General features: G+C 47.1%; 1 protein-coding gene across 1 annotated transcript in view; it reads left to right on the top strand.

Annotated features, from left to right (window-relative positions):
• Positions 1-24,794, top strand: part of opn4a (opsin 4a (melanopsin)) — a 59,487-nt gene that overhangs the window by 13,981 nt on the left and 20,712 nt on the right. The window contains exon 4 of the mRNA XM_068020347.1: positions 5,809-6,012. Coding sequence (XP_067876448.1) covers positions 5,809-6,012 — 204 coding nt within the window. The remainder of the gene's footprint in view (positions 1-5,808; positions 6,013-24,794) is intronic.

Genomic DNA, 24,794 nt, shown 5'->3' with positions numbered 1-24,794 from the left:
TTTCCTATCAAAATATTAATCTCTTCTTTTGGGCCTCCTTATCTCGAGAGACAATGGATACGCGCCTGGAGGTGGTCAGTGGTTTGTGAAGCAGCGCCTGGAGTGGCTATAAAGGCCAATTCTGGAGTAACAGGCTCTTCCACAGGTGCTGCAGAGAAATTTGTTTGTTGGGGCTGTTGCACAGTTGGCTCTCCCCTTGCGCCTCTGTCTTTTTTCCTGCCAACTACTAAGTCTCTTCGACTCGCCACAATTTAGCCCTGTCTTTATGGCTGCCCGCCAGCTCTGGCGAATGCTGGCAACTGACTCCCACGACTTGTGATCAATGTCACAGGATTTCATGTCGCGTTTGCAGACGTCTTTAAAGCGGAGACATGGACGGCCGGTGGGTCTGATACCAGTGGCGAGCTCGCTGTACAATGTGTCTTTGGGGATCCTGCCATCTTCCATGCGGCTCACATGGCCAAGCCATCTCAAGCGCCGCTGACTCAGTAGTGTGTATAAACTGGGGATGTTGGCCGCTTCAAGGACTTCTGTGTTGGAGATATAGTCCTGCCACCTGATGCCAAGTATTCTCCGAAGGCAGCGAAGATGGAATGAATTGAGACGTCGCTCTTGGCTGGCATACGTTGTCCAGGCCTCGCTGCCGTAGAGCAAGGTGCTGAGGACACAGGCCTGATACACTCGGACTTTTGTGTTCCGTGTCAGTGCGCCATTTTCCCACACTCTCTTGGCCAGTCTGAACATAGCAGTGGAAGCCTTACCCATGCGCTTGTTGATTTCTGCATCTAGAGACAGGTTACTGGTGATAGTTGAGCCTAGGTAGGTGAACTCTTGAACCACTTCCAGAGCGTGGTCGCCAATATTGATGGATGGAGCATTTCTGACATCCTGCCCCATGATGTTCGTTTTCTTGAGGCTGATGGTTAGGCCAAATTCATTGCAGGCAGACGCAAACCTGTCGATGAGACTCTGCAGGCATTCTTCAGTGTGAGATGTTAAAGCAGCATCGTCAGCAAAGAGGAGTTCTCTGATGAGGACTTTCCGTACTTTGGACTTCGCTCTTAGACGGGCAAGGTTGAACAACCTGCCCCCTGATCTTGTGTGGAGGAAAATTCCTTCTTCAGAGGATTTGAACGCATGTGAAAGCAGCAGGGAGAAGAAAATCCCAAAAAGTGTGGGTGCGAGAACACAGCCCTGTTTCACACCACTCAGGATAGGAAAGGGCTCTGATGAGGAGCCACCATGTTGAATTGTGCCTTTCATATTGTCATGGAATGAGGTGATGATACTTAGTAGCTTTGGTGGACATCCGATCTTTTCTAGTAGTCTGAAGAGACCACGTCTGCTGACGAGGTCAAAGGCTTTGGTGAGATCAATGAAAGCAATGTAGAGGGGCATCTGTTGTTCACGGCATTTCTCCTGTATCTGACGAAGGGAGAACAGCATGTCAATAGTCGATCTCTCTGCACGAAAGCCACACTGTGCCTCAGGGTAGACGCGCTCGGCCAGCTTCTGGAGCCTGTTCAGAGCGACTCGAGCAAAGGCTTTCCCCACTATGCTGAGCAGGGAGATTCCACGGTAGTTGTTGCAGTCACCGCGGTCACCTTTGTTTTTATAGAGGGTGATGATGTTGGCATCGCGCATGTCCTGGGGTACTGCTCCCTCGTCCCAGCACAGGCATAGCAGTTCATGTAGTGCTGAGAGTATAGCAGGCTTGGCACTCTTGATTATTTCAGGGGTAATGCTGTCCTTCCCAGGGGCTTTTCCGCTGGCTAGGGAATCAATGGCATCACTGAGTTCCGATTTGGTTGGCTGTATGTCCAGCTCATCCATGACTGGTAGAGGCTGGGCTGCATTGAGGGCAGTCTCAGTGACAGCATTCTCCCTGGAGTACAGTTCTAGGTAGTGCTCAACCCAGCGGTCCATCTGTTTGCGTTGGTCAGTGATTATGTCCCCCGATTTAGATTTGAGGGGGGTGATCTTCTTGATGGTTGGCCCAAGAGCTCTCTTCATGCCATCATACATTCCTCTGATGTTTCCGGTGTCTGAGGCCAGCTGAATATGACTGCATAGGTGTTGCCAGTAGTCGTTTGCGCAACGCCTAGCTGTTCTTTGTGCAGTACTTCTGGCTGCTTTAAGTGCTGCGGATGTTAAATCGCTGGGGGCTTTCTTGTAGTTCAAAAGTGCAATGCGCTTAGCGGCTATGACAGGTTCCAGCTCTTCATTATGAGATTGAAACCAGTCTGCATTTCTCTTCGCACTTTTGCCGTAGGTGGTCAAAGCTGACTCATAGATGGCGTCTCTGATGTGGGCCCACTTGGTCTCAGCATCCCCTGTGGGAGTGTTTTGAAGGGCTGTTACAAGTGAATTTAGAAATTTTTGTAACAGCTGTGGGTGAGAAATTCTGCTCGTGTTGATGCGCGGGTGGCCCTTCTGCTTGGAATGATGCAACTTCTTTGGTCTGAGTCTAACCTTGCTGCACACCAGGGAGTGGTCGGTGTCGCAGTCCGCACTGTGGAAGCTGCGTGTGATTTGAACACTGTTTAAGGCGGCTCGCCTTGTGACAATGAGGTCTAGCTGGTGCCAACGACGTGATCTTGGGTGCCTCCATGAAACCTGGTGACAGGGTTTAGTGTGAAAGAACGAGTTGGTGATGCAGAGGTTATGATAGGTACACAACTCAAGCAGTCTCTGCCCGTTCTCATTCATCCTTCCAACGCCATAGCGCCCAAGGCAGGAGGGCCATGAGTCATGGTCGGCCCCAACCCTGGCATTAAAGTCCCCCAGCAGGAATAGGTGTTCGGTGTTGGGGATGCTGCTAATGATGCACAAGGAAAATAATTATTCTAGTGTCCAGATGATTAAATGTTGAAGCATGGCTATGCCAATGTTATTTCGATCTGTTTATATGGCTTCCTCTTGCTAGGATAGTTTATCCTGATGGGGTTGGAGTGCCACTGATGGTATTTTCATAGCCTGGAGGCCTAGTTTGTCCTGAGTCTTGATGGTGTCATCAGGTCTCCATTTACAACTAAGCGTGTTTTTATATTTGATATGATAGTTCTCATGTTAAGAGAGTTTCATTAGTACGTTGACTTCCTGTGTTTACATTCTAAAATCTCTGACTGTATTCCAGCAGTAGAATTGTGGGCCCACAAAAATCTAAGTCAGCTGACAGCAGAAGGGAGACAAATTTAGCCAAGTTAACCTGGAGAGCCAAGGCACACAGTTCACTTTCCAACGACCAAATTACAGAGCTAAAAAATATATGGAATACAAATTCCTTCCTTATGAAAATATTAATCAGCCTTAATTTGGAATGGAAGCTGGACAAAAAATAAATGGGAAGAGGGGTTCATGGAGAGGAAAGATCTTTCAGCAACAACAACAACTTATAGTTATATGATACCTTTAAAGTAATAAAACATCCCAAGGCACTTCATGAGAGGGCTATAAAGCAAAGTTAGACACTGATTCACATTAGGTGATATTAGGTCAGATGGCCAAAAGCTTGGTCAAAGAGGTAGGTTTTAAAGGTGTGAAAGGAAGAGAGGTAGAGTATCAAGAGAGGTTTAGGGAGGGAATTTGAGAGCTTGGGGCCTAGGCAGCTGAAGGCATGACCACCAATGGTAGAGCGATTAAAATCAGGGATGCTCAAGAGGCTAGAGTTAGAGGAGGGCAGGTATCTTGAAGGGTTGTGGGGCTGGAGGAGATTACAGAGATAGGGACGGGCGAGACCGTGGAGGGATTTGAAAACAAGGATGAGAATTCTGCAATCAAGGCATTGCCAGTCCGGATCCAACATAAGTCAGCGAGCACAGGGGTGATAGGTGAACCGGACTTGGTACGAGTAAGGACACAGGCAGCAGTTTGAAATGACCACAAGATTACAGAGGGTAGAATGTGGGAGGCCAGCAGGAGGGCATTAGAATAGTCAAGTCTAGAGATAACAATGGCATGAATGAGGGTTTCAGCAGCAGATGAGCTGAGGCAGGGGCAGAGTTGAGCAATACTATGGAGGTGGAAATAGGCAGTCTTCGCGATGGTGCCAATATGTTGGCAGAAGCTCAAGTCAGGGTCAAATGCGACACCAAATATGACACAAGTATGAATAATCTGGTTTGCTGTCAGACAGTTGCCAGGGAGAGGGATGGAGTTGGTAGCTAGGGAACAGAGTTTGGAGCAGGAACTGCAAACAATGGCTTCAGTCTTCCCAATGTTTCTGCTCATCCAGCACTGGATGTCAGATAAGCAGTCTGATAATTCAGCAACAGTGGAGCAGTCGAGAGAGTGTTGGTGAGGTAGAGCTGCAAGTCGCGTACACGTGAAAACTAATGTTGTGCTTTCAGGATGTTGTCACCGAGGGGCAACATGTAGATGAGAAATAGGAGTTGGTCAAGAATAGATGCTTGGGGGACACCAGACGTAACGGTGCGGGAGCAGGAAGAGCAGCCAATTGCAAGTCGTACTCTGAATACTATTAGATAGATAAGAATGGAACCACGTGAGAGCAGTCCCATCTAGCTGGGCGACAGTGGAGAGGCTTTGCAGGAGGATGGTGTGGTCAACCAGTCAAGAGATTCGAAGAGGGTTAGTTTACCTGGAACACTACGCTCTGCGTCCGCTTTTATAACCACAGGCAAACTGTGGGACTAAATGTAGCTTCATATGGTCTGTTGGCGATTAATTAAGCTACTAATCTTTCTTTCAGATGAGATGTTAAATTGAGGCCCCGTCTGCCCCCTCAGGTGGACATCAAATATCCCATGACACTATTTCGAAGAAGAACAGAGGAATTAAACCCGGTCTCTTGACCAATATTTATCCCTCAATCAACAACACAAAAACAGATTATTTGGTCATTATTACATTGCTGTTTGTGGGATTTTGCTGTGTGCAAACTGGCTGTCATGTTTACTACATCACAACAGTAACAACACCTCAAAAGTTCAAAAGTACTTGGTTGGCTTTGAGAGATCCGGTGGTTGTGAAAGGCACTATCTAAATGCATGCCTTTCTTTCTTTCCATTGAGGTATATAAACCAACTGTCAATCTACCTTGGTTTATGTTGAAAAAAAAGCAACTCATGATTTTTATACCAAATCTCTTAATTTTTAAGAGTCTACCTCCTGATTTATGAGATGGTGGGGTTGACATTATTGATTTAGGGCACCACCTCACAATGTGTTGCATCAAAAACCAGATGATTACCAAACGTAACCACACACTTAAACCGTAACCTCCGCCCCATGTTGTTTCCTTTTGCTTTGCAGGTTTGGTTTTATACTCGTTTTTCTTGTCTTTTTGCTTTCAGATGACAGCAGTTCATCATTCTTCTATTCACACCTTCTCTAATCATATATTTTCTTTACTTGTCCCATTACCACTCCCTTTGGCCTTGCCCCATCAATCTATTATGTTTCTAGCTTTTCCCAATTCTTATGAAAGGTCATGCATTGACCTGAAACATTAGCTCTGTTTCTCTCTCCACAGATGCTGCCAGACCTGCTGAGTATTGACAGCATCCTCTGTTCTTATTTCAGATTTCCAGCATCTGCAGTGTTTTGCTTTTGTTGTAGTTACCAGTCGCAAGTTCCACTCACCACCAACCCAAGCAACTTTGTGTGGGAGATTCACAAGGGAACCTTCACTGATGTTCGATGGCAGTGACAGTCATATTGTTCCAAGCACTCACACGCATCACTAAATTAAACCCAATGTTCATCAAGCTCGAGGCTAGATATTAACCCTTTAATAGATGGCTATTCCTCAGTAACTGACGCTGCCCTTTTCCCCTTTCCCTGCAGGCTGTGAGCTGTACGCTTTCTGTGGCGCCCTCTTTGGAATCACCTCGATGATCACGTTGGTTGCAATTGCCGCCGACAGGTATTTTGTGATCACCCGACCCCTGGCCTCCATCGGAATTCTGTCTAAGAAGCGAGCTGTCCTGATCCTGCTGGGGGTCTGGTTGTACTCACTGACCTGGAGCCTGCCTCCTTTCTTTGGCTGGAGTAAGTCTCACTATCAGGGAGAGGCTGGTGTTAGAATGTTTTATTGGTTTTGTGATGAAATTCCTGCATTGTTTGTTATTTGACAAGTTAAACTTCTTCACTGAATCGATACTTAAGGGCTCATTTTCAACTCACCGCCAGATTGCAAGATGATATTAGGCTTCCAGTAAAGAAACCCATTTGAAAGGAAAGTCAGGCAGTTTCTGGAACAGATGCCTGACCCAAAATTCAAATTTACTTTCCAGTGATCAGTTGAAAACTTATCCTCTTTAATTCAATGGGACCTGACAGAGATTCATTCTCTTTTATTTTGTTTTCTTTTTTATTTGTTTATTTTATTTTAGTTTGTTTAGTTTGTTTCTACTGTGCCTACCCACTGTTTTTTTAATGTTTGTGCTTGGAGCCAGGGTTGTTCATTTTTCTATCAATTAACATCCTCTCTGCACTAACGCTTTGTCTTTCAGCCCACCAATAACATACTGTTTGCCTTTGCTCCATGACCTTCTGGTCAGTTATTCTCTGCGACCCTGTCCTGTCAACACCTCTTTTGTTATCTCTTGCCCCACCCCCGCTTTACTTGTTTAAAACCTATTACATTTCTAATATTTGCCAGATCTGATGAAGGGTCACTGACCTGAAACTTTAACTCTGCTTCTCTCTCCACAGATGCTGCCTGACCTGCTGAGTATTTCCAGCATTTCTTGTTTCTATTTCAGATTTCCAGCATCTGCAGTATTTTGCTGTCATTCTGTCTCTCCCTCTCTCCTATCTCTACTGCTCCATCTTTCACAGTGTATGTGTGTGTATCTCTCTCTCTCTTTCTCTCTCTCTCCCTGACCTCACCCCTACAATGTTCTGTCTTCCTCTCCTAAAGATACCGATTCAGGCTGAGAAGGGCACTGGTAGACCTCCCTAATCACTGTTGTAAAAGTCCAGACAGTGAGCTGTATTGTACCAGCCCTCTGGAGACATACTGGGAGGTGTTGGGGGGTGTAAAATGGGGAGGGAAGATGGGGGAGGGGTGGCATGTCCGTCTTCTTCCCTGTGCCATGCCATCTTGCCAGTGGCGGGGAAGGTGGGAGACAGCCCTCTCGCCCTGAGGCCAGTTGAGCCACTTAAATGGCCACTTAATGGCCCTCTTCTCACCTCCGCTGGCATTAACTGGCTGCCGCTGACAAGGTGAGGCTCCGGGTACCACTGGCCACTGAAGCAGGGTGGCCCCCTGCTTTCGGGCCTGTCAACGGGATTCCTGCTGCCACCATTACATTCAGCCCAGTGTGTTGGCAGACTATTCTGTCAGAGGCTCCATTCACATGCATACGAACAGCAAGTTCACTTCTCAGATTATTGAGCGTGAATATACTTTGGTCTCTGTAATCTTGCTCACTGTTAGACTGACCATATCCCAGTTTGAGTTTCACTGCATTCTAACTCACCGCAGTTGGGTGTTAAAGAGAAAAAATTGCATTTACATAGTACTTTTCATTTCATCAGGCTGTCCCATGGCCAACAAATTATTTTGAAGTATAGTCACTGTTGTTGTGTACACGAGAACAATAGCCATTTTGTGCACAGCAAGATTCCATAAACAGTAATGACAGAGGAGACAGAACAGAAGCTTTAGAGAGGGGAAGCTCTGCCCCAAGCCCTCTCCCAACTTGGAGCCAGACTCCTTCATGCTCCTTGACAGTAACAGGAGACTGTCTGGCAGGCCAAAATTGCACCCAGCATCTTGGTGTGCATGCCCATCAGTGCTCTCCTGTATGCCACCCAATCGAGACCCTCACCTGAGTCCTTGGCAGCAGGACTCGTCTGCAGCCTTGCCCTCTGGGGAGCTAGGAAACAAGCCATCCTTTCCCCCTGGCTTGGCTGCAGGCTCTTGTGCCCCGGTGACTCACCACATGCTGATCCCAACTCTATACTAGCCTCCAAGGTACGTGCAGTGCCAGTATCTGAGCCGGTGGCTGCAAGTGTCAGATCAAATGACAGGCCCTCTTCATCAGAGCTGTGCTGTTGCTCTCTTTCCTCCTCCTTGGGCAACTGTGGCTGGGCAGGCGACAGTTCCTGAGTGTCCGAAAGCAGGAAATCTGAAGGGGAAGGCTCGGGTGAGGTGGGAAGCAAGAGGTCCTTGGTTTGCTTATCAGATAGCAGGATGAGGATGAGCTGGGAGTTGAGAGGGGCATTAAGCAGGAACATGTTGCCATCCTCAATGCTCTCAGCATTGCCTGATGCCATGGCTCTGTCGCTGCCAGCTGCATGTTGCTGTGAACCATGTCCTCCCTCGGGCTCAGGAGATGCAGGCATCCTTGTGCCCTGCCAGTTCTGCTCTGCTCCCTTCTGTTGTGTGCCACCTTGTCCTGTCAGAGGGATGGCAGAATGTCAATGATTGTGTTGCACTATGTTGCCACAGCTGAAGAACTGGGGTTATATGGAGACAGCAAGAAGTTGGTGTGAAGCTGGTAGCATTGATAGATGTGTATCTGGATATTAGGGGTGAGTCCTGAGTGCTAGGAAGAGCTGCTGAGTGAGAGATAGAGGCATTCATTTTATATCAATTGGGTGTTTCATTGTACTCAGGTAGTGGGTATTGATTGGGGACTCAGCTCTGCTCATATATATCAGAGCAGGCTAAAAGGTGGGTTGTTGGCTGGAGTTGCATGATATGCAGTGTGAGTCTCTATCAATAAAAGTTTGTAAGTGTATAAAGACTAGGCTCCAGTGTTCAATAGGAAGGGATTCCACTTCCTAAACATCAAGCTGCCATGTGACCACAGCAAGTGCTTTATGCAGGGGTGTGCACTCTTTCCTGGAAGCTGGCATGACACCTTCATCCTCCAGCAATCGCAGGGGCCGCAGCTCTTCATGGAGCCGTCAGCAGGGAACAGGATAATTCTTCGTGTTGTCACCTTTTCCAGCACCTCCTCATGTGAGTTGTCAGAAAAACGAGGCGGGGAGGGGAGGCTACCCTGGCATGGGGGCCCCTCTCCACTCACTGCCCTCTGTTCAGCTCTTCCATCCAAGTTTGAGGCAAACGGCAACTGCAGCAATGGCTGCTGCTTGCCCCTTAAATCGGGCCCACTGCTCCCTGTGTCCCATCACCTTCTCCTGCCCACTGCTGCTAATTGGACAGCAAATCCCGCCCAAGGAGCCTGGGGAATCCTAACTTGGCCCTCACCTGTGCTGAGGCCAAAGACTCATCATTAACGTAGACTGCGAGTGTTGACCAGCAATTGGGCATTGTCGGAACTTTTGCTACCTCCGGACTCGAATATTCCAATATTCTCCAGGCCAGCATCCCATCTTCCAACTTCCGCAAACTTCAGCTCATCCAAAACTCTGCTGTTGATATCCGAGCTGGCATCAAGTCCTGTTCACCCATCACCCTTGTGCTCGCTGACCTACATTGGTTCCTTGTGTTCCAATCCCTCCATGGCCTCTCCCCTCCCTATCTCTGTAACCTCCTACAACCCTCCGAGAATGCGACGCAACCACGCTAGCATGCATACGAGATAAACACACATGCAGGTAGAGACAGAAAAGGTACAAAGATTAAAAGGGAAAAGTTTGAGGCAATATCTGGTAGTTGTTTTACGGTTCTTTAAGTTCAATGTGGAGTCTTTGGTTGCTGGTAAGCCTTGCTGTTTGTTGGGGCCCATCCTGTTTCGATGTAGGAATCTTTTCTCTCTTGAGGTTTGAGCGACTTCAATAGGTCCGGAGGCTTGTGAGAAAGCGAGAGAGAGCCAATCAGGAGAGAAGCTGTCTTGTGCCAAGTTCAGTTGCAATCTGCAGTCTGACCCCAAACTGTCTGTGTCGAGTTCAAAAAGCCTGGGCCAGCCGGTTAGTCATGTGACCAGCGGGTTTAACTACTTCTGCGTTTGTGGATTCCAAAGCTCTCGGTGGGGATGGGGGTGAGGGGGGGGAGAAGGTGTAGTGCTGTCTCCCACTCCAACAAGATGTGGATCACCATTGTCTAGTCCAATCTCTGTTAATTAAATCAGTGAGCAATTCCCTTGTCTCTCCAAGCACTGTCTCTTAAAAGACAAATGTCCTCCAGCCAAGTGTCTGGTGATCTCTTGTAAAACAATTCATTTCTTCACTCCAGCAACAATTTAAAATTAATGTTCAGATGATGAAATTAATATGCCTCATTCTTGGTAGGTGGGGGTCTTCATGACACCTCCATACCCAGTGGAATGAAATATGATTTTTTTTTCAAAGAGCATTTCATTAAAAGGGCTGAGATAGAAGATGAGTACAGGAAAACACACACTCTCATTCATTCAGAAATCCTAACAGTTGTTATAGCCTGCCGTTTCTTGGTAGCAGTGCTGCTTTAAACTGCCCTTTTTGGCATCCCAATAAACATGTGGATCTTTGGGGAAGTATTTCAGTTTGCGCATTTCCATGACTGCCTCGGTTGTCTTTGTTCTTGTTGAGGTCTGCAGGGGGAGAGTTAGATTTAATTAGCCCTAGGTTGGAGTTCTGCTCAGGGGTGGCAGCAGTGGGAAATTCCACTCTAAACTCTCAGTGCTTTGATGAGTCATGCAAGGGATTTTCACCTTAGGGGATGGCTGGTTCCCTTTTTCCCTGACTGTGGGGGAGTCTTTGCTAAACTTCCCTTTTTCCCCTGGCACACTCTTGCTTGCAGGTATTTGCCCAGATTCTACTTCACTCCCCTGCAGCACTTTGACTAGGTGAGGCATCACCCTCACAGTTTCTCTACCCTCTTGAGGACTTTCTTTGTCTCTGCAGGTTCCTGTAAATGCTGTTAGCCACTCTGGTGGGGTATTTCTACTGTTCGCTTTTACATAGGAGGATATGGGGTCCAACTTTTCAAACGTTTCGGGGTTGGCTGACCAGACTGTAGGGGTTTCCATTTGGGATTCCTCCCGGACTTCCTTTAACCTGCCCTCTTGGTCCCTTTATCCCCTTTCCTTTCTAACCTGTTGCCAGCCCTGTGCCTGTCTATCCCCTTTTGTTCTTGTCAGGCGTTCCTTACAGTTCACCAGCCCTCTGCTGAAGGGTCCTCCTAACACTGGTACAGGATTTAGGGGTGCAGATTTCACTGTAGGTTGGGGTTTCCCCTCAAACTGGCACATGTGGTAACTCCTACAGTACTCCACCACATCTTTGTGGAGTTTTGGCCAGTCAAACTGCTATCTTATGCGGGCTTTGGTTTTTCGTATACCGACGTATATAGCCACTGTAATCTCATGGGCCACTCTTAATATTTCTCTCCGTTACCTCTGCGGCACCACTAACTGGTGAACCACTGCCCACTACTCGCTCTCAGGTCTGTGAGGAGAATTCCATTTCCTCATCAGCACCTCATTCTTTAAATAATAACAATCAGGGACTCCCTCTACTTCAATTTCAGACTGGGCAGCCTGTGCTAACTCTCACAATACTGGGTCGGCTCGCTGACCCTCAGCTAGGGAACATCCATTTAACTCATTCCCTGGATCTTCTAACTTTCCAAAGAAAGTCTCAGACAGACAGACCTCATGGTATATCTGCCTGCAGTGTCAATTCAGTCTCCTCTGGGGGAGCTGGTTTGATCATGGCCTGATGCACTGAACATGCAGGGAAATTGCAGGGGACCGTCTCCTGCCACTGCCCTGTTTCTCTGACCTCCTGCAGTCTCTCTTTCTCTACTGGAGAAGCTACCACCTTCGCCCCCGCCAGATCATTACTTAGAACAGGTCAACCCCGTCAACAGGCAAACTAGGGACAATCCCTACAGTCACCGGTCCCGAAACAAGGTCACACTCCAGGTGCACCTGGTGTACAGGTACAGGCATAAACTGCCCTCCAATACCATTCACCACCATTCTGGTGTTCACTGCACTCTCTGGGGGAAAGGTCAGGCCTTTTCCCAGTAAAAGGTATCTAGTGGCCCCCGTGTCCCTGAGAATCACTATGGGCTTGCTTGCCCCACACCAGGGGTACGGGGGTCACTCTCCCTTCAGACACAAAGCCTTGATAACCTTCAAGAATTCTATTAACTTTCCCTGCACTTGCAGCCATAAGCTTCCTGGGTCTGACTCTTACTGCAATTAGAGCCACAGCTTGTTCTGCTGTGCTTTCCATCAGTTTCCCTTCTCCGTCGCTCAGCGAGTGTTCCCTGATTAACCCTACAGGTTTTCCCTTTAGTTTCCAGCAGTCAGCTCTTAAATGCCCTGTTTTATTACAATGGAAACACACAGGTCCCCGGTTCTCACTCCTACTTACGGCACTTTCCTTTTTAGCTGGAGGAGGGCCCCCTGTGTTTCCTGCTTTTCTTTCTCTCCCAGGACTGCTTGGGCTTCTATCACCTTCCCACCTTTTGTCCTTTTCGGATTTGTGGGGGTGAATTGGAAAGGTTTTCCCCTGGGAAACCGACTTATAAATGAGCACTGCGGCTTGCCAGGGTCTATGAAATTTTTGTTCCTCTACCTGTGAATGTATGGAGAGTGGAGGAGAATTTTTAAATTCATCGAGCAAAATTACTTCTCTGAGATTTTCATAGCTAAGCTGTACTTTAAGACCCCTCAGCCACTGGTCAAAAGCCAGCTGCTTATTTCTCTCAAACTCAAGGTAAGTTTGATCAGTTTGCTTCTTGAGGGTTCTAAACTTTTGGCGATAGGCTTCAGTACTAATTCATATGCTCCAAGGATAGCGTTTTTTGTCAGTTCATAATTTGATGAACTCTCATCTGGCAACATGGAATATACGTCATGCGCTTTTCCTGTTAGCTTGCTTTGTAGCAGGAGAGTCCAAGCCTCAGCTGGCCACTTTAACTGCCTTGCGAGTTTTTCAAAAGACACAAAAAACACTTCCACGTCTCCCTCATTGAATTTTGGGATCAGTTGGGAAAATGTTAACAATTCTGTGCCCAGCCCTGAATTATGCACCTCCATATTGGCCATGCTTTCACTGGGGTTACTCTGTCATCCCCTAGTTAACTCAAGTCGCCTAAGCTCTCTCAGCATTCCTTCTGGAAGACTCTCTGTTTCTGTCTCCGTCTCTCTCTTTCTTTCTCCTCTCTTGCTTTCTCCCTTTCCTCTCTCTCTTTTTCTTCATGTTCCTTCTGGAAGGCTCTTTCTTTCTCTCCTGTCTCTCTTTCTCCCTCTCCTGTCTCTCTCTTTCTCTTTCCCTGTCTTCTAATTCACATTTCCTCTGTTCCAATTGTATTTTTGCGAACAATACCCAGTCGGGGTCTACTTCTAACCCTGTTTCTGCTTCTTCAGATTTTTTTTTTGAGTATGTGACCAGGTGTGTAGATGAGGGTAGTGCAGTTGATGTAGTTTACATGGATTTCAGCAAAGCCTTTGACAAGGTCCCACATGGGAGACTTATCAAGAAAGCAAATGCACATGGGATACAGGGTAACTTGATAAGGTGGATTCAAAATTGGCTTAGCTGTAGGAGACAGAGAGTGATGACAGACGGCTGTTTTAGTGACTGGAAGCCAGTGTCCAGTGGTGTACCACAGGGATCTGTGCTGGGTCCCCTATTGTTTGTCATTTATATAAACGACATAGATGACTATGTGGGGGGTAGGATCAGTAGGTTCGCGGACGACACAAAGATTGGCCAAGTGGTTAACAGTGAGGTGGAGTGTCTTAGGTTACAGGAAGATATAGACGGGATGGTCAAATAGGCAGAAAAGTGGCAGATGGAATTTAACCCTGAAAAGTGTGAGGTGATACACTTTGGAAGGAGTAATGTGACATGGAAGTTTTCAATGAATGGCCTGACACTGAGAAGTTCCGAGGAACAAAGGGACCTTGGCATGTTTGTCCATAGATCTCTGAAGGCAGAAGGGCAGGTTAATAGGGTGGTGAAAAAGGCATATGGGACACTTGCAGTGGTTAGCACCGCAGCCTCACAGCTCCAGCGACCCGGGTTCAATTCTGGGTACTGCCTGTGTGGAGTTTGCAAGTTCTCCCTGTGTCTGCGTGGGTTTCCTCCGGGTGCTCCGGTTTCCTCCCACAGCCAAAAGACTTGCAGGTTGATAGGTAAATTGGCCATTATAAATTGCCACTAGTATAGGTAGGTGGTAGGGGAATGTAGGGACAGGTGAGGATGTGGTAGGAATATGGGATTAGTGTAGGATTAGTATAAATGGGTGGCTAATGGTCAGCACAGACTCGGTGGGCCGAAGGGCCTGTTTCAATGCTGTATCTCTAAATCTAAAAAAAAAATCTAAAATCAATCGAGGCATAGATTACAAAAGTAGGGAGGTCATGTTGAAGTTGTACAGAACTTTGGTAAGGCCACAGCTGGAGTACTGTGTGCAATTCTGGTCGCCACATTATAGGAAGCATGTGATTGCACTGGAGGGGGTGCAGAGGCGATTCACCAGGATGTTATCTGGGATGGAACATTTAAGCTATGAGGAGAGTTTGAATGCGGAATACAGGCTTAAAGACAGGATTCTTGGTAGTGTGGAGGAACAGAGGGATCTTGGGGTCCATGTCCATAGATCGCTCAAAGTTGCCACCCAAGTTGATAGGGTTGTTAAGAAGGCGTAAGGTGTGTTGGCTTTCATTAACAGGGGGATTGAGTTTAAGAGCCGCGAGGTTATGCTGCAGCTTTATAAGGCCCTGGTTAGACCACACTTGGAATATTGTGTTCAGTTCTAGTCGCCTCATTATAGGAAGGATGTGGAAGCTTTAGAGAGGGTGCAGAGGAGATTTACCAGGATGCTGCCTGGACTGGAGGGCATGTCCTACGAAGAAAGATTGAGGGAGCTAGGGCTTTTCTCATTGGAGCGAAGAAGGATGAGAGGTGCCTTGATAGAGGGGTACAAGATGATGAGAGGCATAGATAGAGTGGATAGTCAGAGACTTTTTCCCAGGGCGGAAAGGGCTATCACCAGGGGGCATAATTTTAAGGTGATTGGAGGAAGGTTTCGGGGAGATGTCAGAGGTAGGTTCTTTACACAGAGAGTGGTGGGTGTGTGGAATGCACTGCCAGCGGTGGTAGTAGAAGCAGATACATTAGGGGGCATTCAAGCGACTCTTGGATAGGTACATGGTTGATAGTAGAATGAAGGGTAGGTAGTTAGTTTGATCTTAGAGTAGGTTAAAGGTTCGACACAACATCGTGGGCCTGTGCTGTGCTGTACTGTTCTATGTTCTATGTTCTAGAGGTTGGATAGGCTTGGGTTGTTTTCGCTGGAGCAGAGAAGACTGAGGGGTGACCTGATCGAGGTGTACAAGATTATGAGGGGCATGGACAGGGTGTTGAAAGGTCAGTTACGAGGGGTCACAAGTTTAAGGTGAGGGGCGGGAGGTTTAAGGGGGATTTGAGGAAGAACATTTTTACCCAGAGGGTGGTGACAGTCTGGAATGCCCTGCCTGGGAGGGTGGTAGAGGCAGGTTGCCTCACATCCTTTAAAAAGTACCTGGATGAGCACTTGACACGTCATAACATTCAAGGCTATGGGCCAAGTGCTGGCAAATGGGATTAGATAGACAGGTCAGGTGTCTTTAATGCATCGGTGCAGGCTCGATGGGCCGAAGGGCCTCTTCTGCAGTGTATTATTCTGTGATTCTGTGATTCTGTGAAGGGAAAAATGGTTAGCCACTAGTCGTAGGAGTTCAGACTTTCTAGACTAGGCAAAGGCTGTGATCTCACACTGCTCAGCCATAGACAGTGCTTTTAACTTATCCCAAGTTACTTCACCCTGGCTTAGGGAGCTGCTGGCTTCACTCACAGACATGTTTGTATTCTAGCACACACAACCACAAGAAAACCTGTATTGAAATCTTTTCTCTTTTTGTTTGGGATCAATTTGACTTCCCACTTCCAATTTCCTCATTTGTCTGTGGGTCAAATCCAGGACGCTAGCCCCCAAATTTCTGTTATGACCAGGTGAGACAGGGGTCTAGGGGTTCTCTCTCAGCCTTTGCCTGGTTAACTGTAACAGGGTTTAATTTTAAAAACACTGTTTTTAGCTCCCCCCCCTCAGTGAATCCTTGTTAACTGCTTTCCAATTATAAGGCAAAGAAATCAGACAGGTTTTCTTAGATTTAAACAAGAAAGGTGGAAGTTTATTAATTTTACACTCTAATCTGGTTAACGACTACGGATACGCAACGCTAGCATGCATACGAGATAAACATACACGCAGATAGAGACAGAAAAAGTAGAAGGAATAAAGGGGAAAAGTTTGAGGCAATCTCTAGTGGTTATCTCTGGTCTTTTAAGTTCAATGTGGAGTCTTTGGTTGCTGGTAAGTCTTGATGTTCGTTGGGGCCCAGTGCACGCTTCAATTTGTTTCAATGTCGGAGTCTTTTCTCTCTTGAGGTTTAAGCAACTTCATTGGGTCTGGAGGCTTGTGAGAAAGCGAGAGAGCCAGCCAGGAGAGAGGCTATTTTGTTCCAGGTTCAGTTACAATCTACAGTCTTCAAACTGTCCTGTGTCCAGTTCAAAATGCCTGGACCAGTCATGTGACTAGCTGGCTTAACCATTTCTGCATTTGTGGATTCAAAAGCTCTCAGTGGGGGAGGGGGGGGGGGTGCGGTGGTGTGCGCATGTCATGCTGTCTCTTACCCTGACAAGATGTGGATCACCATTGCCCAGCCGAATCGCTGTTAATTAAATCACTGAGCAATTCTTCTGTCTCTCCAAGCACTGTCTCTTATTATGCAAATATCCTCCAGCTAAGTGTCTGGTGATCTCTTGCAAAACAAGTCATTTCTTCACTCCAGCAACAGTTTAAAATTAATGTTCAGATGACAAAATTAAACATAGAAACATAGAAAACAGGAGCAGGAGTAGGCCATTCGGCCCTTCGAGCCTGCTCCGCCATTCATTATGATCATAGGTGATCATCCAAATCAGTAGCCTGTTCCCGCTTTCCCCCCGGACCCTTTGATCCCTTTCACCCCAAGATCTATATCTAACTCCTTCTTGAAAACATACAATGTTTTGGCCTCAACTGCTTTCTGTGGTAGTGAATTCCACAGGCTCACCACTGTCTGGGTGAAGTCATTTCTCCTCATCTCAGTCTTGAATGGTTTACCCCGTATCCTTAGACTCTGACCCCTGGTTCTGGACTCCCCCACCTTCGGAAACATCCTTCCTGCATCTACCCTGTCAAGTCCTGTTAGAATTTTATAGGTTTCTATGAGATCCCCCCTCACTCTTCTGAACTCCAGCGAATATAATCCTAACCGACTCAATCTCTCCTCATAAGTCAGTCCCACCATCCCAGGAATCAGTCTGGTAAACCTTCGCTGCACTCCCTCTATAGCAAGAACATCCTTCCACAGATAAGGAGACCAATATTCCAGGTGTGACCTCACCAAGGCCCTGTATAATTGCAGCAAGATATCCCTGTTCCTGTACTCGAATCCTCTTGCTATGAAGGCCAACATACCATTTGCCTTTTTTACTGCCTGTTGCACCTGCATGCTTACCTTCAGCGACTGGTGTACGAGAACACCCAGGTCTCGTTGCATATTCCCCTCTCTCACTTTATAGCAGTTCAGATAATAATCTACCTTCCTGTTTTTGCTACCAAAGTGGATAACCTCACATTTATTCACATTATACTGCATCTGCCATGCATTTGCCCACTCACTCAACTTGTCCAATCACCCTGAAGCCTCTCTGCATCCTCCTCACAGCTTACACAAATTAATATGCCTCATTCTTGGCAGGTGGGGGACCTCACGACAGTCACCTATTCTAATATTTCTTTATGTGGTTCAGTGTTAGATATCGTCTGATAACGACCCTGTGAAGTGCCAGGGGACATGTTATACGCTCTATCCAAGTTATTGTTGAGTGAATTACAGAGTGGCTAAGGATCCTTCGACAGCACCTTCCAAACCCGCAACCCCTACCGCCGAGAAGGACAAGGGCACCAGGTTCATAGGAACACCACCACCTATTTTTGTATTCGTTCCTGGGATGCGGGCATCGCTGGCTAGGCCAGCATTTATTGCCCATCCCTAATTGCCCTTGAGAAAGTGGTGGTGAGCTGTCTTCTTGAACCGCTGCAGTCCATGTGGTGTAGGTACACCAACAGTGCTTTTAGGAAGGGAGGTCCAGGATTTTGACCCAGCGACAGTGAAGGAGCGGCGATATAGTTCCAAGTCAGGATGGTGTGTGGCTTGGAGGGGAACTTGCAAGTGGTGGTGTTCCCATGCAACTGCTGACCTTGTCCTTCTAGGTGGTAGAGGTCATGGGGTTGGATGGTGCTGTCTCAGCAGCCTTGGTGCATTGCTGCAGTGCATCTTGTAGATGGTACACACTGCTGCCACTGTGCGTCGGTGGTGGAGGGAGTGAATGGTTGTGGATGGTGTGCCAATCAAGCGGGCTGCTTTGTCCTGGATGGTGTCGAACTTCTTGAGTGTTGTTGAAGCTGCACTCATCTAGGCAAGTGGAGAGTATTCCATCACACTCCTGACTTGTGCCTTGTAGATTGTGGACAGGCATTGGGGAGTCAGGAGGTGAGTTACCCGCCGCAGGATTCCTCGCCTCTGACCTGCTCTTGTAGCCACGGTATTTATATGGCTACTTCAGTTCAACGTCTGGTCAATGGTGATCCCCAGGAAGTTGATAGTGGGGGATTCAGCGATCATAATGCCATTGAATGTCAAGGGGAGATGGTTAGATTCTCTCTTGTTGGAGCTGGTCATTGCCTGGCAGTTGTGTGGTGTGAATGTTACTTACCAATTATCAGCCCAAGCCTGGATATTGTCCAGGTCTTGCTGCATTTCTACACGGACTGCTTCAGTATCTGGGGAGTCGCAAATGGTGCTGAACATTGTGCAATCATCAGCGAACATCCCCATGTCTGACCTTATGATTGAAGGAAGGTCATTGATAAAGCAGCTTTTGATGAAGATGGTTGGGCCGAGGACACTACCCTGAAGAACTCCTGCAGTGATGTCCTGGAGCTGACATGATTGATCGCCAACAACTACAACCATCTTCCTTTGTGTTAGGTATGACTCCAGCCAGTGGAGGGTTTTCCCCCTGATTCCCATTGACCTCAGTTTTGCTAGGGCTCCTTGATGCCATACTCGGTCAAATGCTGCCTTGATGTCAAGGGCAGTCACTCTCACCTCACCTCTTGAGTTCAGCTCTTTTGTCCATGTTTGAACCAAGGCTGTAATGAGGTCAGGAGCTGAGTGGCCCTGGTGGAACCCAAACTGAGCATCAGTGAGCAGGTTATTGCTAAGCAAGTGCTGCATGACAGCACTGTTGACGACACCTTCCATCACTTTACTGATGATTGAGAGTAGACGGCAAGTTCCCCTCCAAGTCACACACCATCCTGACTTGGAACTATATAACCATTTCTTCACTGTTGCTGGGTCAAAATCCTGGAACTCCCTTCCTAACAGCACTGTGGGTGTACCTACACACCAAGGACCGCAGTGGTTCAAGAAAGCAGCTCACAACCACCTTCTCAAGGGCAACAAATGCTGGCCTGGCCAGTGATGCCCACATCCCATGAATGAATAAAAAAAAACTGGAGCTTTCAAGTCTGAGGTAGATTGATGTTTGTTAGGTAAATGTATCAAGGAGCAAAGGCAGGTAAATGGAGTTTAGGTTCATAATCTAACTGAACTGGCAGATCAGGTTCGAGGGTCTGAATGGGGCTTATTCCTGTTCCTAAATCTTCTGCAAATCACTGTAATTGCAAACAAGTCATTCCAAACATCTGGTTACCCTGCTGTAATGTGTAGTTATGTGCAGATCACTATGAATTGGGGTTCGACTCTTGGTTTCCTCTTGTTAAAGTATTCCATATTTTAAAACTGCTGGTTAGAGGCTATATAGGAGCCATCACTTTGTAGAGAATGTCCTTATGTAACATTATATGATTCCGCCCCAGTGTCATCACGAACATGACCATGGGATCGAGGTCAGTCATCCTCTTTCACAATATCACTGGAGTGGAAGATTATGGCTGGAAATTTCCATGAAGCTATTTTTGCAGAGGGGTTGGAAGAGATTGGGGCAACGCCAAGGAGCCTTCTGGCCTATGGCTCCATTTAAAATGGCTGCTCTCAGACTGCAGCTCAACACATTAATAAGGACACCTACCATCGTACCGATAACATCCTATATAACAATGAGGAACCACGAAGAATCATGGACTCATAATGGACAGAAGGAGGCCATTCAGCCCATCGAGTCCATGGGTCACCAGTTTTTGCCAAGCCGCAAATGGCACAAGGTGTGTGACAGGGGGCAGAACAAGGGGTGGCAATACAGTTCTCATTCTGCTGTTCCCTTCGCTGATGATGAAAGGACCACGGAAAGCTTTTAAACAACCGATCCACAGCATGACACAAAAGTAAAGGGGAAAAATAAAGCAGATTTATGTTGAAATAAATCTTTTAATGTCCAGAGACAGAAACACTGCAGTGTAGAGTTTGAAACCTGGGGCAGGCAGCAACACTAAATATAGGAAACAAAATTCAATTCACAAGATGTGCCATGCCCTTCCTCTTTAATCAACCTACCCCTTCGATGTGTTGTTATCACCCAATTTCCTCTCACATAGCTGCCCCAACTGTTGCACAGTTCCACGGATACAATCCTTCAGAACCATGCCCAAATTCCTGGGGTAATTTTACCTGAATGCACCCAGCAGGGAATAGACCCCGCACCACTCTGCCCATTTTACTTCCCCCCGATGGGTGTCCACGCCAATCCTGCCAGGTACTCGCTGGGTGGGTTAGATAAAATTAACCCCCCCCCCGCCCCCCACCCCCCACACCCTCTTGTTTTTGTTGTGTTGAAGACAGTGAGAGTTGGCAGGCTATTCAGTCACGAAGTCAATATGCCCGAGCCCAGCCTGATCCTCGATCTTCAACTGAACACAACATCCCTGTGATTATTAGAAACTGCTTAAAAAACAGTTCCTGTGAAAATCAAAGAAAAATAATATTGTCATTATTAACTACTAAAATAAAAGCAAAATACTGCGGATGCTGGAAATCTGAAACAAAAACAAGAAATGCTGGATTCACTCAGCAGGTCTGGCAGCATCTGTGGAAAGAGAAGCAGAGTTAACGTTTCGGGTCAGTGACCCTTCTTCGGAACCCATTATTAAACCTGACTGAGATCATACTGACATGGTTTTGGTTGCAGAATAATTATACATTGTGCCTCTGTGAAACCCAAATGAACAATTATGCACTGACCAAAGATCTGGTTGAACATCTAAAGTTGAGACAAAGATAAAATACATCTCGTGTTCCTTGAACAGAGGTGCCCTGTCTTTGATTGAAGAGCTGCAGATCATGTGTGTTTATAAATCAGTACATAGAATCATACAGCACAAAAGGTGGCCATTCAGTCCCTTATGCCTGTGACGGAATCACATAGCTGCGATCTTATTTAAAGGGCATTTTAATACTGTTAAATGAGGTCACTTCTCGTTCGATATGAAAGTCGAGCACCTACTACACTGGCCTTCAATAAAACCAGAATCTCGTGGATCACTCATGTTGCATATCTACTGGTGCCACTCAAGGACCTCTGTCATAAATGTTTTTCAGTCTACTCAAGAAAATTAAAACTGTACGTTTGGTGGTGGGAGGGTGGGAGGTACGCAGAGAAAAAGGGGTGGTCTCAAAGCCTTGGGAATATTGTCCAGCCGTTACATGTTAGGCTGCTGGTCAGAAGCACAGCTCTTCAGCGGGGAGGTCATTTAAAAAGCTGAGACATTCTGGTTCCAGCAGAAAGTGGGATAGAAAGTTTGCACTAGACCACATTGTGGCATCTGGAGTTTTGAGGTGTTGTTCATAATATTAGAGAGAGAGACAAATAGATGGACCGTGATCAGAACTGCTTTGTTATTTAGTTTGAACAGAAGGATCACTCTGAGTATGACTTACCATTGTTCAATGATGGTTGTTACACGTTCTATTCATGCTACGCATTTGAAATGTAATTTTTTTTTTTAACTTTCCAATTATCATCCTTTCTCCTGAGGAAGCTCACAGCTGGGGTAATATTGCCAACCATCCTGTTGTTCGTCATTCAAGTAGCCATTTTTTCCTGTTATCCTAGGCAGTGAATGTTGGCAGGTTAATCTACCATGAGAGGCATCACAGATGGGCCACTCCTTTGTCTATGCATAAATGCAATATTTTAAAAAAATGTCTGGGGTGTGAGAAGACGTAAAAATGAGATCTAAAATATGAACAGCAGCTTGCATTTCTGTGACTCCTCGTTCCTGAGCATTGCCTCACTGCAGTTTACAAGAAAGCTGAACCATAGGGAAGACAGGAGTTAGGGAGAGAAAATAATGGCATGGTTAAAGAAAACGTTGTAAGGCTTTTGCAAGTATAAAGGGATGTGGTGAGCTGGAAAATCTTTGAGAAGGACTTCCAGAGGACTGGGCCCATACAGCTGAGGGAACGGTGACCAATGCTGACAGAGGGGATGGGAAATGAGACGTAGACTGATAACTGAGGAGTCGAGGATACCCGTCAGGTTGTGCGAGCTGGAGGAGATCACAGAGAAAGAGTGTGGACAGGCCATGCAGGGTTTTCAAAATGAGGATCTTACAATCAGTCTGATGGGATACAGGAAAAATAGAAAGGCTGCCAAGAAGAGGAGTTGGTCCCTGACACGATCAAAGTGTGGATTCCAGTCTTGGCAGCAGTGGGGAGAGTTGGGGCCAGGGGCAGACAATATTACAGAAAAGGACAAGAACAGTCTTTGCAGCGGATTGGACGTGGGTAAGGATGCTTAACTCAGGCTCAAGCAGGATGACAAGGTTTTGCACTTCTGAGCTAAGCTTGAAGTGGCAGCGAAGGAGGTGGATGGAGTCAAGGGCGGTGCCCTTGTGGTGCTGCCAGAAGTCAAAACGGATAGTTTTGGTCTTACAGACATTATGCTGGAAGGAGTCACAATTTCCCCAGAGTTTTATGTCAGACAAACGGTTGGAAAGCATGAAAACAGCAATGGGATCCAAGCTGAAGGTGTGGAGTTAAAACAGGCGGTCATCACACATTAAACCCAGACACTGGCGGCACAGTGGCGCAGTGGTTAGCACCGCAGCCTCACAGCTCCAGCGACCCGGGTTCAGTTCTGGGTGCTGCCTGTGTGGAGTTTGCAAGTTCTCCCTGTGTCTGCGTGGGTTTCCTGCGGGTGCTCTGGTTTCCTCCCACCTCCAAAGACTCGCAGGTTGATAGGCAAATTGGCCATTGTAAATTGTCCCCAGTATAGGTAGGTGGCAGGTGAATAGTGGGGATGTGGTAGGGAATATGGGATTAATGTAGGATTAGTATAAATGTTCAAATCACACACAGCTTCCACAGTGCGGACTGCGACACCGACCACTCCCTGGTGTGCAGCAAGGTTAGACTCAGACCAAAGAAGTTGCATCATTCCAAGCAGAAGGGACACCCGCGCATCAACACGAGCAGAATTTCTCACCCACAGCTGTTACAAAAATTTCTAAATTCACTTGTAACAGCCCTTCAAAACACTCCCGCAGGGGAGGCTGAGACCAAGTGGGCCCACATCAGAGACGCCATCTATGAGTCAGCTTTGACCACCTACGGCAAAAGTGCGAAGAGAAATGCAGACTGGTTTCAATCTCATAATGAAGAGCTGGAACCTGTCATAGCCGCTAAGCGCATTGCACTGTTAAACTACAAGAAAGCCCCCAGCGATTTAACATCCGCAGCACTTAAAGCAGCCAGAAGCACTGCACAAAGAACAGCCAGGCGCTGCACAAACGACTACTGGCAACACCTATGCAGTCATATTCAGCTGGCCTCTGACACCGGAAACATCAGAGGAATGTATGATGGCATTAAGAGAGCTCTTGGGCCAACCATCAAGAAGATCGCCCCCCTCAAATCTAAATCAGGGGACACAATCACTGACCAACGCAAACAAATGGACCGCTGGGTTGAGCACTACCTAGAACTGTACTCCAGGAAGAATGTTGTCACTGAGACTGCCCTCAATGCAGCCCAGCCTCTACCAGTCATGGATGAGCTGGACGTACAGCCAACCAAATTGGAACTCAGTGATGCCATTGATTCTCTAGCCAATGGAAAAGCCCCTGGGAAGGACAGCATTACCCCTGAAATAATCAAGAGTGCCAAGCCTGCTATGCTCTCAGCACTACATGAACTGCTATGCCTGTGCTGGGACGAGGGAGCAGTACCCCAGGACATGCGCGATGCCAATATCATCACCCTCTATAAAAACAAAGGTGACCGCGGTGACTGCAACAACTACCGTGGATTCTCCCTGCTCAGCGTAGTGGGGAAAGTCTTTGCTCGAGTCGCTCTAAACAGGCTCCAGAAGCTGGCCGAGCACGTCTACCCTGAGGCACAGTGTGGCTTTCATGCAGAGAGATCGACCGTTGACATGCTGTTCTCCCTTCGTCAGATACAGGAGAAATGCCGCGAACAACAGATGCCCCTCTACGTTGCTTTCATTGATCTCACCCAAAGCCTTTGACCTCGTCAGCAGACGTGGTCTCTTCAGACTACTAGAAAAGATTGGATGCCCACCAAAGCTACTAAGTATCATCACCTCATTCCATGACAATATGAAAGGCACAATTCAACATGGTGGCTCCTCATCAGAGCCCTTTCCTATCCTGAGTGTCGTGAAACAGGGCTGTGTTCTTGCACCCACACTTTTTGGGATTTTCTTCTCCCTACTTTCACATGCGTTCAAGTCCTCTGAAGAAGGAATTTTCCTCCACACAAGATCAGGGGGCAGGTTGTTCAACCTTGCCCGTCCAAGAGCGAAGTCCAAAGTACAGAAAGTCCTCATCAGGGAACTCCTCT

This window comes from Heterodontus francisci, chromosome 42 (assembly GCF_036365525.1).
Source record: "Heterodontus francisci isolate sHetFra1 chromosome 42, sHetFra1.hap1, whole genome shotgun sequence".
Taxonomy (NCBI): Eukaryota; Metazoa; Chordata; class Chondrichthyes; order Heterodontiformes; family Heterodontidae; genus Heterodontus; species Heterodontus francisci.
Note: the sequence above shows the minus strand (reverse complement) of the source record. Positions and strands in the feature narration are given on the sequence as shown.